The 14,058-nt window shown below is 31.1% G+C and overlaps 2 protein-coding genes across 2 annotated transcripts; both read left to right on the forward strand.

The window, feature by feature from the left end:
- Nucleotides 1-581: 581 nt before the first annotated feature.
- On the forward strand, nucleotides 582-3,580 carry LOC25501472 (uncharacterized). Its single transcript, XM_039829132.1, has 8 exons — nucleotides 582-893; nucleotides 1,249-1,335; nucleotides 1,465-1,676; nucleotides 1,748-1,907; nucleotides 1,994-2,047; nucleotides 2,314-2,457; nucleotides 3,066-3,076; nucleotides 3,162-3,580. Exons 1-8 carry the CDS (start codon nucleotides 831-833, stop codon nucleotides 3,574-3,576), a joined length of 1,146 nt encoding a protein of 381 aa, XP_039685066.1. The 5' UTR covers nucleotides 582-830; the 3' UTR covers nucleotides 3,577-3,580.
- A 3,729-nt stretch (nucleotides 3,581-7,309) lies between these two features.
- On the forward strand, nucleotides 7,310-12,117 carry LOC25501473 (uncharacterized). The gene is made up of 7 exons (XM_013590711.3): nucleotides 7,310-7,531; nucleotides 8,046-8,132; nucleotides 8,232-8,423; nucleotides 9,050-9,217; nucleotides 10,880-10,933; nucleotides 11,125-11,271; nucleotides 11,737-12,117. Exons 1-7 carry the CDS (start codon nucleotides 7,337-7,339, stop codon nucleotides 12,115-12,117), a joined length of 1,224 nt encoding a protein of 407 aa, XP_013446165.1. The 5' UTR covers nucleotides 7,310-7,336.
- Nucleotides 12,118-14,058: the final 1,941 nt, after the last annotated feature.

Raw genomic sequence — 14,058 nt, forward strand, 5'->3', positions numbered from 1 at the left:
TCTTCAATGTGTTCTTTTTTGGATATAGTGCTTCTTTTTTTTATTAATATAGTATAACACTAACAATGTTTCTTTTGAATATAGTATAGCACTCATGGTGCTATTTTTGAAGATTTTAAATAGTTTTCTAGCAATTTAATGTGTTGATCATTCCTCGTCATCAGGTTTTACGTCATTTAAAATATGCATCATCATTTTTATTCTTAATTAAGAAATCTTTGGAAGGTGACCAAAACTAATAAATTTTAAAATAGTGGACATATTTCGTGAACGGATGAAAATATAAAGCACAGTGAATTTAAAAGAATTCCTTAAATGTTTGAATAACATTTTTGACCAAAAAATTCCTTCAAAAAATGTTTTGACTACTTAAAAGTATACTAATATTAAATGACTATATACTAGTAGTGTATTAAATATTTAATTTCTTAACTATTTTATTAGTCAACGTTGAAATGTATTCGTTATTTTTTTAATTTTAATATATTTTTCTTTTTTGGGTAGAGATATTAATATATTCTTTAACAAGCACTATATATACACACCCATACACTTAAGTTTCACAGGTGCTATAGCACAAAGTAAGTGTTACAATACCCGTCATATACATATTTATGTTGGATTGACATGGGGTTAGGTTTGTTTGCATTCACAAAACCAAAATCTAAGAACACAAAAACAAAAATGGACTTTTGCACCCCAATCACTCCCTCCTCCTACATTTTCTTCTCATTGTTTGTTTGGTTTCTCCTATCAAATCATCTGAAGCAAGTAACCACGGATCAGTCAATCAAACTTTTCGATCGGATAACGAATTTCATAGGTTGAAGATGAAGAAGATGATAGCAACCCGTCTTCAACAGCTCAATAAGCCTGCTGTTAAGACAATTCAGGCATGTTTAATAAATTTTAAACATCATTAATGTCTTTGAAAACTTTGCAAATTGGTCTCCATATTTTCGTAAAACTTTGCAATTGATCGCTATAAATTTTCCTCAACTTTTCAAAAATTGCAATTATGACCTAATTAGATTTTTAAAATAATTTGAACCACCTTTCTTTTTATATTTATATCTTTACCACATATGTTTTCAAACTTTTAAAAAAGATCCAGGTTTGAATAAACAAATACTCTATCCAAACAAGAAATTTATAAATGAAAGTTGTAAGTACTTCATATTCAAACAACTCTTAATTCTTGGAGCCTAATTTACATGTTTGTGTTTATGTGAATGTTCATTTTTGCAGAGTCCCGATGGTGATATCATAGACTGTGTTTTGACTCATAAACAACCGGCTTTCGATCATCCTTTATTGAAAGGAACAAAACCATTGGTATTGTTTTTTGTATATATATTTTGTTAATTTAAGTAAAAAAAATCATAAATTACTTTTGAACCTAAGTAAGATATTAAATTTCAACTTTATTGTATTGAATTTTTTCGTGCATATTTATATACACAGGATCCTCCAAAAAGACCAAGAGCGGATAATCAAATAGATAATATGAGTGACATATTTCAATTGTGGAGCTTGTCTGGTGAATCATGCCCTGAAGGAACAATTCCAATTAGAAGAGTAACAGAACAAGACTTGTTAAGAGCTAACTCTATTAGCAAATTTGGAAGTAAACTTGTTGATGGCGTCTATCGAGAAGTATGCAATCGCACAAACTCATTTTTTTTTTCTCTCAATTTTTTCTTTTCCTATATAAAATAACAAATATGTTCTTCTTATTGTTCCACACTACACAGTATGCATATGGGTCTGTGAATGGGGATGGATACACAGGAGCAAAGGCTAACCTAAACGTATGGAGCCCCAAAACAGAAAATAAAGATGAATACAGTTTGGCTAAAATATCTCTTTCCTCTCAATCTGGAGAAACTGTTGAAGTTGGTTGGCAGGCATGCTAAATATCTATCTCTCACTATTCATATACCTATTTTTTATCAAGCAAGTTATAAGTTCAAGTAATATTAATTTTATGCAGGTCTACGAGAATCTCTATAAGGATCGCCTCTCAAGATTGTTTATTTATTGGACGGTATGTAAGTTAATCTATGAAACAAGGATATAGACATGGACACCGGACACGACATAGACACTGATACGTCGATACTGTTAATAATTTTGAAAAACTCACATAATTTAATGTATTTATATGTGTCGGTGTCCTGTCGCACATGTCCGACACTGAGACATGGCTAATTGAAGGAGTGTCCGTGCTTCATAAAAGTTAATTAATTGAAGTAAAGGAGGTGGAAAATGTAGACTATCCTATATAATTCATATTTGCTTTAATAATTGCAGGCGGATAAAGATGGCAAAACTGGGTGCTATAATTTATTATGCTCAGGTTTTATTCAAACCAACAGGAAAATTGTGATTGGAGGTACACTTACTGCGTCAGCGATCAATCGTAATCAGTTTGATGTTGCCCTAAAGATCTGGAAGGTAACATTCTCCTTAGATTATCAAATTAACTTTTAGGTTGTGTTTGGATGGAGGGTTTAGGAGGAGAAGGTTTACTTTTTATTTTTAAATTACGGACACTATAAAATATTTTTTAAAAATTAACATATTAACATTATAAACGATCCTATAATACTTCAATCACACTTAATTTATTCTAGAAAAATATGTTATATAATCCGTAGTTTAAAAATGAAAAAGTAAACACTCCTCTTCCTTTCCCCTCGTAAACTCTCAATCCAAACACATCCTTAAAGGTTATGTATAATTTGAAAGATACTCCCTCGATCCTGAATATAAGAGAAGAATCTTCTTTTAGGTTCATTGAATAATTAATGTATCTAGACTATAATATAAACTAAATACATCATTTATACAATGTATCTAAAAAAAGAATCTTCTCTTAAATTTAGGATAAGAGAGAGTATCTCTCTAAATTTCTTTTTTTTTTTTACTACTTTTTATCCCCAATAATGTTTCAATCAAAATTGTAGAAGCAAAGATAAGTCAATATTTTGGCTACTAGGTTAAAAATATTAAAATTGTTTTGTTTTGTGTAAAAAATATAAAGGAACTATTTATCATTTTAGTCTCTAAAATTGTTAGACTAAAATATTTCTCTTATGATTATATGTCTATGTTTGAGTAATTTTACTTTGTCACATAACAAGAGCCTGTCATTGAAGATTTACTTTTTTTTTTTCTTTTTGTGTGAAGGATCCATTTGTTGCAAATTGGTGGCTTGAATATGGATCTGGAAATGTAGTTGGTTATTGGCCAAGCCGTTTGTTCAACGAATTAAAGGGTGAAGCATATTTTGCTCAATTTGGTGGAGAAGTACTGAATTTAATGAGATCAGGGTCTCATACTACTACCCAAATGGGTAGTGGAAATTTTCAATCACTGGGTTATAGAAAATCTGCATATATTAGGAATATGCAAGTTTCAGTTAATGTTAAAAACACATGGATTGATCTGCCAGATCCCAATTATGCAGCGCTGAGACCAAAATGTTATAGTATAAGAGGAGCTTATAGTAAAAAGTGGGGGAATTACTTGTACTATGGTGGACCTGGTCATAATGATAATTGTCCTTTATGATGGAAGGGATTATGTAATATAGAATAATAATATATATTCCATATCTTGAATGAGGTGTATCAAAATAATACTCCATTGGTTTTATATTAAGTGATACAGTTTGACTTTGTCACATATATTAATGCACAATTTTGATCTTAAATAACTTTACTAATCTATTAGAAAAAATTAGGCTAAAATGCACTTTTGGCCACCCAAGTGTCACAAACTTGCGATTTTAGCCCCCAAGTTTGAAAATAGCACTTTTTTCCCCTTAAGTTTCACCCCCTTTGCAAAACCATGGTCCCCTTCATTTTGACTTAGTCAAAACTGATGTGGATGGCATGTCACATGTTGGCTGTGTAATTTTTAATTTTAATATAAAATAAAAGCCACATAATTAGAAATGAAATAAATTAATTGGAAAACGAAAAGAAAACCTAAAAACCATCGTATTAAGCCCATAAACATTCTAAACCCATAAAAATATACTGAGATCTAGAAAAGAATATGAAAATTAACATTAGTACCAACAAGCTAAACTTAGAATTGGTTCATCTTACCTTCCCTTTCACTTGCTCTGCATGCTCATCGAACATCAACACGATAAAAAAACTTTCAAATCTCTCTCGCGTGAACAGTAGCTTCGATTTGCTTCTTTGCACATTGCCGAAAATTAAGATTGTCGTTCACTTGTTTCTGCAACGATGGTTGTGGTTCTGCGTTCTGCGTAAACAGTAGCTTCGATCTACTTCTTTTTTTAATTCTAATGATGTGGGTGACAACAATAATAATGGGTTGTGTTTAGTTTCTCAAGGAGACAATGTTGTTGTTTTTTTTATTAGAGGAAGGAAACAATGTTGTTGTTGTGTTTGACGGGAAAACCAAAAGCAACAATAATAATAGATATGAGTTTGGATATGCGTTCACTTGTTTCTGCAACGATGGTTGTGGTTCTGCGTTCTGCGTAAACAGTAGCTTCGATCTACTTTTTTTTTTAATTCTAATGATGTGGGTGACAACAATATTAATGGGTTGTGTTTAGTTTCTCAAGGAGACAATGTTGTTGTTTTTTTTTATTAGAGGAAGGAAACAATGTTGTTGTTGTGTTTGACGGGAAAACCAAAAGCAACAATAATAATAGATATGAGTTTGGATATGATTTATAAAGACTGAGTTTGGGTTGGTTTGTTTGAATGATTTTGAGGATGAAGATTAGAGTTGAAGATGAAGAAGATTTTTCTAATGTTTATTATTAGTTTTAATTTCATTTTTCTATTTTTTTATTTTTAATTTTAAATAATTTCCATGTGTGCACACAGTTGTCAATATTTTATATAAAAAAAATACACACATCAGCTTTGACCGAGTCAAAATCAAGGGGGACCATGGTTTTGCAAAGGCAGTGAAACTTAAGGGGGAAAAAGTGTTATTTTCAAACTTGGGGGCTAAAATCGCAAGTTTGTGAAACTAGACGGGCCAAAAGTGCATTTTTGCCAAAAAATTATAAAAATTTGATATTTTGAAAATATTCATTATTGAGACAAATCAAACTACATTTTATATGATACACCATCCGATCGTATTATAAGAAAAACTTTGTATTTTAGATTCATTCATTAAATGATGTATATGATCTATAACAAAGACCATATACATTATTAATTAAATGAATATAAAATGCAAAATTTTGCTTATAATAGTAACCGGATCCAGGGTGTACTATTTATCTTTATATATTAGTAGAAAAATACGGTCAAAGCATGTTAGGTTAATAATGTACATTTTTAAATAGGTCATCTATTGTAGAACACAAGGAGTAATAATCTATAAGGTATTTATTGATAGAAATGTTGAATCGTTGCTCTAACCAGCCATGGCTTTGAGCCTTTGACTAATTAAAGTTACACTCCAACTCTCGTTATTTGGCTAACTCGCATATTTCTGGAGATAATGTTGCTTGCCTTTGCCTCCTTGAATTCAGAGAGAAATTTAACTAGTGGAACTAAATTAACTGCATGCATGAACTCCAAATCCATTTTAGCCTTAAGGGTAATGAGGTGAAAAGGAGTGACCATGAGTAGTGTAAAAATCAAACCAACTAATGAGAGGGTAGAGGAGGAAAAGGAAAAAGAAAGACCTTATTTACCTCCACCACCGTATAAACCACATGTACGCATGCCACAAAAAAATACAAATTCTAAAGTTGAGGAGCAGTTTAAAAAATTTGTGGAAATTTAATAGAAATTACACATTAATGTTCCTTTAAAGCTGTCTCAAATGCAATCATATTCCAAGTTCTTAAAAACAAATTCTGACAAATAAAAGAAGGCTTGATGACAATGATACAATAGCTTTGACCAAGGAATATAGTCCTATAATTAAGATGAAATTGCCTTCCAAACTCAAAGACCCTAAAGTTTTTCAATTCCATGTGGCACTGGTAACATGAGGTTTGATCGTGCTTTAGGTGATCTTAGGGAAGTATATATAAGTCTCATCATCTTATCAATTTATGAAAAACTTGGGAGAGGTGAGATGAAACCTACTATATCTCTTTACAATTAGCTAACACTGTTCCATTAAATACCTTGATTGAATATTAGATGATGTTCCTCTAAAGATAATATATATATATATATATATATATAGATAGGATCAAATGACATCAAAAATTTGACACCAGATCCTAGCCATTAATACGGTTTTAATCTAACGGCTCCCATCAATTCATTAAGTGCTTACATGCTTGATCAAGTGACCCATCTTTTATTTTTAGAAATAATTTATTCTTTCTTCTTTTGGTTAATTCCTTTCCAAAAATTCTCTGATTTTTTTTAAAGGATTCTACATCTTTTATTTTTAGAAATGATTTTTTGGTGTCAAATTAATCATTTGATCCTATCCCTATTATATATTCCCTATTTTGGTCCTTTAAGTTTGACAAAAAATTATTGGCTAGTTGTTTAAATTTTTAAAGTTTCAAATAAGTCCTTATTACCCTTTTAAGGGTCTATTTAAAACTTAAAAACTTCTAATATGTGCATTAAATTAACAATTTAAAAATGCTATTTAAAACTTAAAAGAACTTAAAGGACCTATTTAAAACTTTAAAAAAAATGAAAACATTTTTTTTTAAGAAAAATTTAAAACATATTTAAAACTTAAAAAACTTGAAGGACTAACCTAGTATTTTTGTAAAACTTAAATGATCAAAATAAGTATTTTGGCTAAATAAAATATCAGTACATTCTCAAAGTGCTCTTCGCATAGAAACTTATTTCATGAATATAAAAGGAGTCTTACGAAAATACTACATATTTTAAGATAAACATCATTAAATAGAGTCAAACGTATATTTAATTTGCTTATATTTAACATAAAAAATTCTGACGACTTTTTTATTACATGAATAGTAAGTATTAAATTAATTGTTTTGAATAAATTTAATGTAAGAATTAAGAAAAAAATAGTTTAACAAATTATTTAATTAATTATCTTTTGAAATATTATAAAATACATAACAAGAATATTTCCTTAAAAAAATTTAATAAATGTCATTGACCAAGAAATGTTTTGATTATTTAAAAAATATAATAATAAATATTTCTAGAATTGTAGTATATTAAATATACATAGAGAGACAAACACATACACAAATAAAAGTTTCCCTGGTGCTAGGATGGATATGGGGTTAGATTTGTTTACATGCACAAAACAAAAATCTTGTAACTCAAAAGTTAGACAACGAAAATGTGAAAAAATATTCACAAAACCAAATATGGGCTTTAGCTCCCCAATTATCTCCATCATCCTACATTTTCTTATTCTTGTTTGTCCTATTAATTCATTAAAAACAAGCAACCAGCAATTAGTAAATCAGACTTTTCGATCCAATGAAGAATTACACAAGTTGAAGAAGATGATAGCTGCACGTCTTCAGCAAATCAATAAACCTGCTGTTAAGACAATTCAAGTATGTGAAAATAAATTTTAAAACATCGTTAGGGTTGGAAGCTTTATCATGGCGTGTGTGTGTATAAATATTTCTTTCAAAAAAAAGTTTAGAGGATAATTTGAATGCTTTATTATAAATTATCTTGTCGTTTGAATAACGAAATTTATAATATTTTCAAAATGAAGGAATTATTATGGATTTTTTTGTTCAAATCATGAGGTATATTTTTATAAATTTTAATATAAAAATAGAGGAGTTCATATGTTAGGTTGGGTCGGTTTTGATCAAACATGTTATTTGTCCCAATCAAACTTAATTGGTTTAGATTGAGTAAAAAATCCGTATTTTTTATGACTATAATATGAACCAACCTAATCTAATGATAAATGTGTTGCTTTGAGTTGATATTTATATTTTGTCCCAAATATTCTTAAACTTTATAGAACCCAACTTTAAAAATCAATTAGTCTATTCAACATATAAACTATTGTATATATATTCATGTAATTTGTGTTTGTGTTCATTTGTACAGAGTCCTGATGGTGATATCATAGATTGTATATTAACTCATAAACAGTTAGCTTTTGATCATCCTCTATTGAAAGGACAAAAACCATTGGTATTATTATTATTTTTAATTTAACTATGGGGAATTAAGAAATAACCTGTGAAGTTCAACTTTATAATTAAAATTCTTGGTACATATTTTTATAAACAGGATCCTCCAGAAAGACCAACAAGATATAACCAAATGAGTAATTTTAGTGACAACTTTCAATTGTGGAGTTTATCGGGTGAATCTTGTCCTGATGGAACAATTCCAGTTAGAAGAATTACAGAACAAGACCTTTTAAGAGCTGACTCTATTAGTGGATTCGGAAGAAAGTTCACTAATACATATAAACACACAGTATGCAATTGCATAATCTCAATTTTTTCGCTCAATTTCTTTATTTTATTTTATTTTTTTTGTTTTATTTCTTGAGAACTGTTGACTCGGTCGTACGCCATAGTATCAGGGCCAAACCCTAGAGGGTACAAACAACTCAATGTAGCTGGGCCTTAAAATAAATTATAGCCCAATATCATACATATAAATATGCTTAGCTACACCACCATGCTTCTATTAATTAAGAAAGACGTCTATGGTCTCATAGCTTGGCATGATGCAACATTTTTTACATTAAATATTTGTGACTCAGTGTTCTATAATACAGTAATATCATATTCATACTACGTACCATATAGAATTTTAAATTATCATCATTATTTCTTATGTTTATGAATTTCATTTTAAATTTAAATAGGAGATTGCTCTTTTAAAAAAATTGTGTTTTTTATTTTTAAACGGGTCTCTTTTTACTTACAGAGCCGAGTCTCTAAATTCGTAGGAACGACCATGCATAGTATATCAAATATCTTTGTAGTCTTTTATATATCATCTGATATTTATAAGTTGTACTTATGAAACTTTTTGTTCTCTAAACTATTGTTGACAATGAAGTATCAAAAGTGATTCTTCTTCTTGTTGTGCAGCATGCAGTTGCGTTAGTGGAAGGGGGAGGGTTCCATGGAGCAAAGGCTACAATAAACGTGTGGGCCCCCCAAGTGGAAAGTCCAAATGAATTCAGCTTGGCTCAAATGTGGATCACATCAGGTACATATGAAAAAAAAGACGTCAACGCCATTGAAGCTGGTTGGCAGGTATGTGAATATGCTCAATATTTGTTATGTGCACTTTTGTAAGGTTAATACCCTTAGTTTTTTAGAGCCCCTTCGCTCTTGACTCTTATGTCACATGCTAAACTCTAAAAATGATTATTGTATATGTACTTTAAAAAAAAAAAAAAAAAACACATGCAACACCACTAGAAAAGCTAAAACGACGACGACAACACCACCATCGAAAAGAAGCAAAAAAACCACCATCTCTCAAAGACAGAGGAAGGAAGGACCAACCCCCAACAAAAACAAAAAATACCCGCAACACCACCATAAAACTCAAAACAACCACAACAACAAAAGAACAAACCAAAAAATCTTCTCTCTCTCCTAGAGACCAAAACCAAATGAAGAGTAGACCAAGCCTACATCGTTGAGAAATGAGACACATGAGATCAGAGAATAGACTAAAAATCACGCTCAAAGGCATCCAAACAAGATCCCTACGCAAAGAGGTTATCGACTCCAAGAGAGAAGTGGTTCCTCCATAGGTAATTCCTCCACATCAAAAGTTTTACCACTAAACACAAAATCATTATGGGCTATCTAAATGGACCATACAACGGTATCCTAGATCAATAAGAAAACCCTCATAATTTTATCTCTCCCAGCTAATTAACCCCATGAACCCTTCAAAACGGCCAAATAAATCCCTAGGTAAAACCAACTCCCAACCTAAGAAATCACATTTTGGTGTAGCTTCTTCCATAGTCCTTCATTACAAGAAAGTCCAGTTTCTTATTAGTCAACCTTCTTAAATGATGTTGTTGCAGCTCACAAACATCTACCCCAAAACAATGTTGTTTTGGCTATATCAGTGGTGTTAGAGTCGTGTCCACGTATTAGCTATGGTTGTGTGAGCCATTTGATTTGTTGCCTTGGAGGCTAAGACCTCCTTATGTAGTGTTCCGTCCTCTGGGGTTTTTAGTGGCTTCCGGACCATCCAATCCTTGCTAGGCCTAAATCCAAGTTGGGTGTGGGTTCAAACAAATATGTCGCCTTTAGCCCGTAATACTTGGATGATATACAAATAGCTATCATATGGTAAGTGGGATTAATGTCCCTCATGGTCGGTAGTACTATCTTGGTCGAAAATCATATTCTCTCTCAGTAGCATTTGGGCTTCGCCCTTGTGTCGCTCATTAAGACTTAAGCATGTGTGTTTCGTTCTCCATGGGGATGTGTACAATATCGTGAGATCAGTACCATGATGTGTAAACACTTAGTATATCTTAATAACATATTAAATGAAATTATATTTTTGCAAAATTTTGCATGGATAATCCATATAAAATAAATTAACGATCCAATGGTCAAATTTGGGAAATATGAAAGGAATAAAACGATATTAAACAATGTAACATTTGTACAACATTACATCATATAATTTGATCCATCCTCTCTCTCACACCTCTAAATATATATAAGACTTTTTTTTTGTTTGTTTTATATTTACGATTAAAGTCAACATTTTTATTGATGTCTTAATTTTATGATTATAGTTAAAGGAAAAACAAAAAAAAAACAAAAACTTTACATTCTGCAGTTAGCATGTCAACTACCTACCTTTCATTTTCATCAATACATGTATACTTAATTTCGTATTTTGGCCAATCAAGCTAAGTTCATCTAATCTCTATGCAGATCTACCCGAAGGTCTACGGGGACAACCGCACTAGATTTTTTATTTATTGGACGGTATGTATATCGATTGTATTTGATGTAAAGGAGGTGGAAAAGGAAAAGTATACTAGTAGTACTTGTCAAAAAATAAAAAGTATATTACTAGTATGTAATAAAAAAATTATTTATTGAAAAGAACAAGTTGCAGTTGTTTGTACCCAAAAAAACACTTGTTGAAAAGAAAATGATAATATTACTAATTGCAGGCTGATGCATATCAACAAACTGGGTGCCGCAATGTAATATGTCCAGGGTTTATTCAAACTAACAAAAAAGTTGTAATTGGAGGAACACTTACTCCAACTTCAACATATGATGGAAATCAATTAGGCATTCCCTTATCGATCTGGAGGGTAACTCTTTTATACTTTACCTCTTTCAAATTATTTTTCTCCTTTTGTTTTCTCACCAACAATTATCATATTTCTCATTGAGCAATGATAGGTAGACATCCTTAATACACACTCTGTACCACTCAAAAATTTCAGTTAATCGAATACATGATTTATGTGATCACATTTTTTTTATTTGCGTAACTTATTTGGTTAACTAAGTGGAAAAATAGTGGTCACGCGCATTTTAGTTGCGTGACCACATTTTTCAGCTTCAAAATAGTGGTCACACAATTGAAAAAATATGGTTACATAGACCATATATTTAGTTAATTAAAATTTTCAAGAGTGATACAAGGGGTGTACACATTAAGGTGAATGTTATAACAGTGTTAATATAATTCATTTTTACTTGTTAAAAAAAAAAATTCCTTTTCTTTTTTCAACTAAAAATTCCTTTTCTTTTCAATTTTATTTGTTTGAAAGCATCCAGGGACTGGAAATTGGTGGCTTGAATTTGCAACTGGAAATTATCTTGGGTACTGGCCATCTTCCATATTCACACACTTGAAGGATCCTGCTGAAGAGGTTCATTGGGGTGGAGAAATAATAAATTCAAAGTTTCCACAAGCTACTTCTACCCAAATGGGTAGTGGACACTTGCCTGATGAGGGTTTTAGAAAAGCTGCATATTTTAAGAATATTGGAGTTGTAGATTCCAATAACCAGCCTATTCCATTACCAGAAAATAAATACTTCCATTACGTAGAGAAACCAAAGTGTTATGGCATAAGAGGAGGGCATGATCAAGATTGGGGTGATTACTTTTACTTTGGTGGACCTGGCAGAAGTGAGAATTGTCCCTAGGGTAATATTGAATACTATAGAATAAGAATTATAAAGGTGAACATTTTTTTTTTTAACATTTCATTTTGGCATTTCTTGATTTCTTATTTGTAACAAAAAAAAAATGACAGTTTTTATTTATTCATTTTTTCATTCACAGGTCATCCATTGATGGTACCATCATCACTTGGACTCTTTTTTTTTTTTTTTTTTTTCTTAAATAAAGTGGTAAGCCACTTAAATTAATCTCACGCACAACTATGAGGCTCTGAATTCAAATTCGGATCACGACGTTCGGTTTTGCAATTACGATATTTGCCAGCTGAGCTGGGACTTCTAGACCACATCAATTACTTACTTCCATCGTTATTTTCTTACTATAGATAATTTCTGCGCTATAAATTATAATAGAAAATTCAACATGCAACCATACAATCGATCTTAAAATTAATAATAAATGAATTTATTTATTTGAAAGTATTTTTTTCTTATTATTTAAAATTATAATAACTAGACGGTATATGTAGGTTATACCCGATACCCATCGGTAGATGATGAGTCAGTCAACAACTGCAACATGCAACAGTAGGAAATGGTCAGCCAAAAAGAAACACAGTTGATTAGAAACACAACATGAAAGATAGCATAAGACCAAAATGTTGGGGGTAATTTTGACTCAAACAGTAAAACTCTTCTTACATTGAGAATATTTTGATGTTTCCTTTCCACCTTACATTTTGCTGTGGATTTTCCTCACATGATTTTTGATGTATAATACTATGAGAAGAATAAAATTCATTAAACATAAATTTAGGGTCATTATCAGTACTAATATACATGGGAGTTATGTGAAATTGTGTCTAAATCATGGTTATGAAATTTTTAACATGCCAACATGGTTTGAAACCACAACTTTGGTTTTTAGTAAGATAATCCAAAGAAATATACTATGATCATCCAAGATATTAAGAAAATACTTACGACCATGCACATAAGAAGTATAAATAGGGTCCCAAATATCAAAGCAAATACGTTCGAAATTGACGGATGCATGAGAATGACGACTATATGTAAAAGGTAAATGCTTGTGTTTAGCAAAATAACAAATGTCACAAATACCTTTACTATTAGGTTCCTATGCTGCAACCTATTACTAGCAACTATGCTAGTTTGACAGCTGATAAGCTCCCTTCAAGCCAAACTTTGGTTCATGCTTCCAAATCCTCCTTTCATTCTGCTGCAGCCTTAAAAAGTGTGCAGATTCTTTCCAAATTTTGGGGGGGATGAGGTAGATGAAGTAGAAGAGGTGATAGAGGACACTATTAATCATGACAAGAGGCTTGAGCTGGAAGACTATCCAAGTCTATCTGAGAGCACTAAGACAAAGATAAAGAAGAAGAAGCACGTGAATAAAGTGATGCCTTCAAGCTTTAACTGAGCCAGAATGAGGACCCGTGCCCAAAAGGATACATCCAAATCCGCCTTGGCAGATACAGAATAGTTGGTCCAATTGCATTAGAATATCCGAGAATGTCAATGCTTTTGTTCAAATTTTCATAGAGAGGGTAGTCTTTTAGCTATTGTTTGGTTAAGTATGGTTATAATTTGACTAGTTTTCTTCTTTAGGTCTTTTCCTTTCTTGGGATTGATCCGGATTCTCTTTTCATAGGTTTTACTCTATGTATCTCTGTTGTATTGGTCCAGGCCTCTCCTGTCTTTTATATTTTATTGCTTTGATAAAAAAAAAAAAAAAAAAAGAAGATGGATACAAGAGAGACATATATTAGTCATTCTTTGATGAGATAGATGACAAGCCTAAACTGCCATAAAGCAGTAGAAGGGATAAAAGTATTAGAATTAGATAAAGACTGAAAAGAAAAATTACAAGATTTATTCATGAAACAATCATAAACCATATTAGAAATGGTAGAGGGAGCAATTTATTTGCATAAGCCATCCACT

This window comes from Medicago truncatula, chromosome 8 (assembly GCF_003473485.1).
Source record: "Medicago truncatula cultivar Jemalong A17 chromosome 8, MtrunA17r5.0-ANR, whole genome shotgun sequence".
Classification (NCBI taxonomy): Eukaryota; Viridiplantae; Streptophyta; class Magnoliopsida; order Fabales; family Fabaceae; genus Medicago; species Medicago truncatula.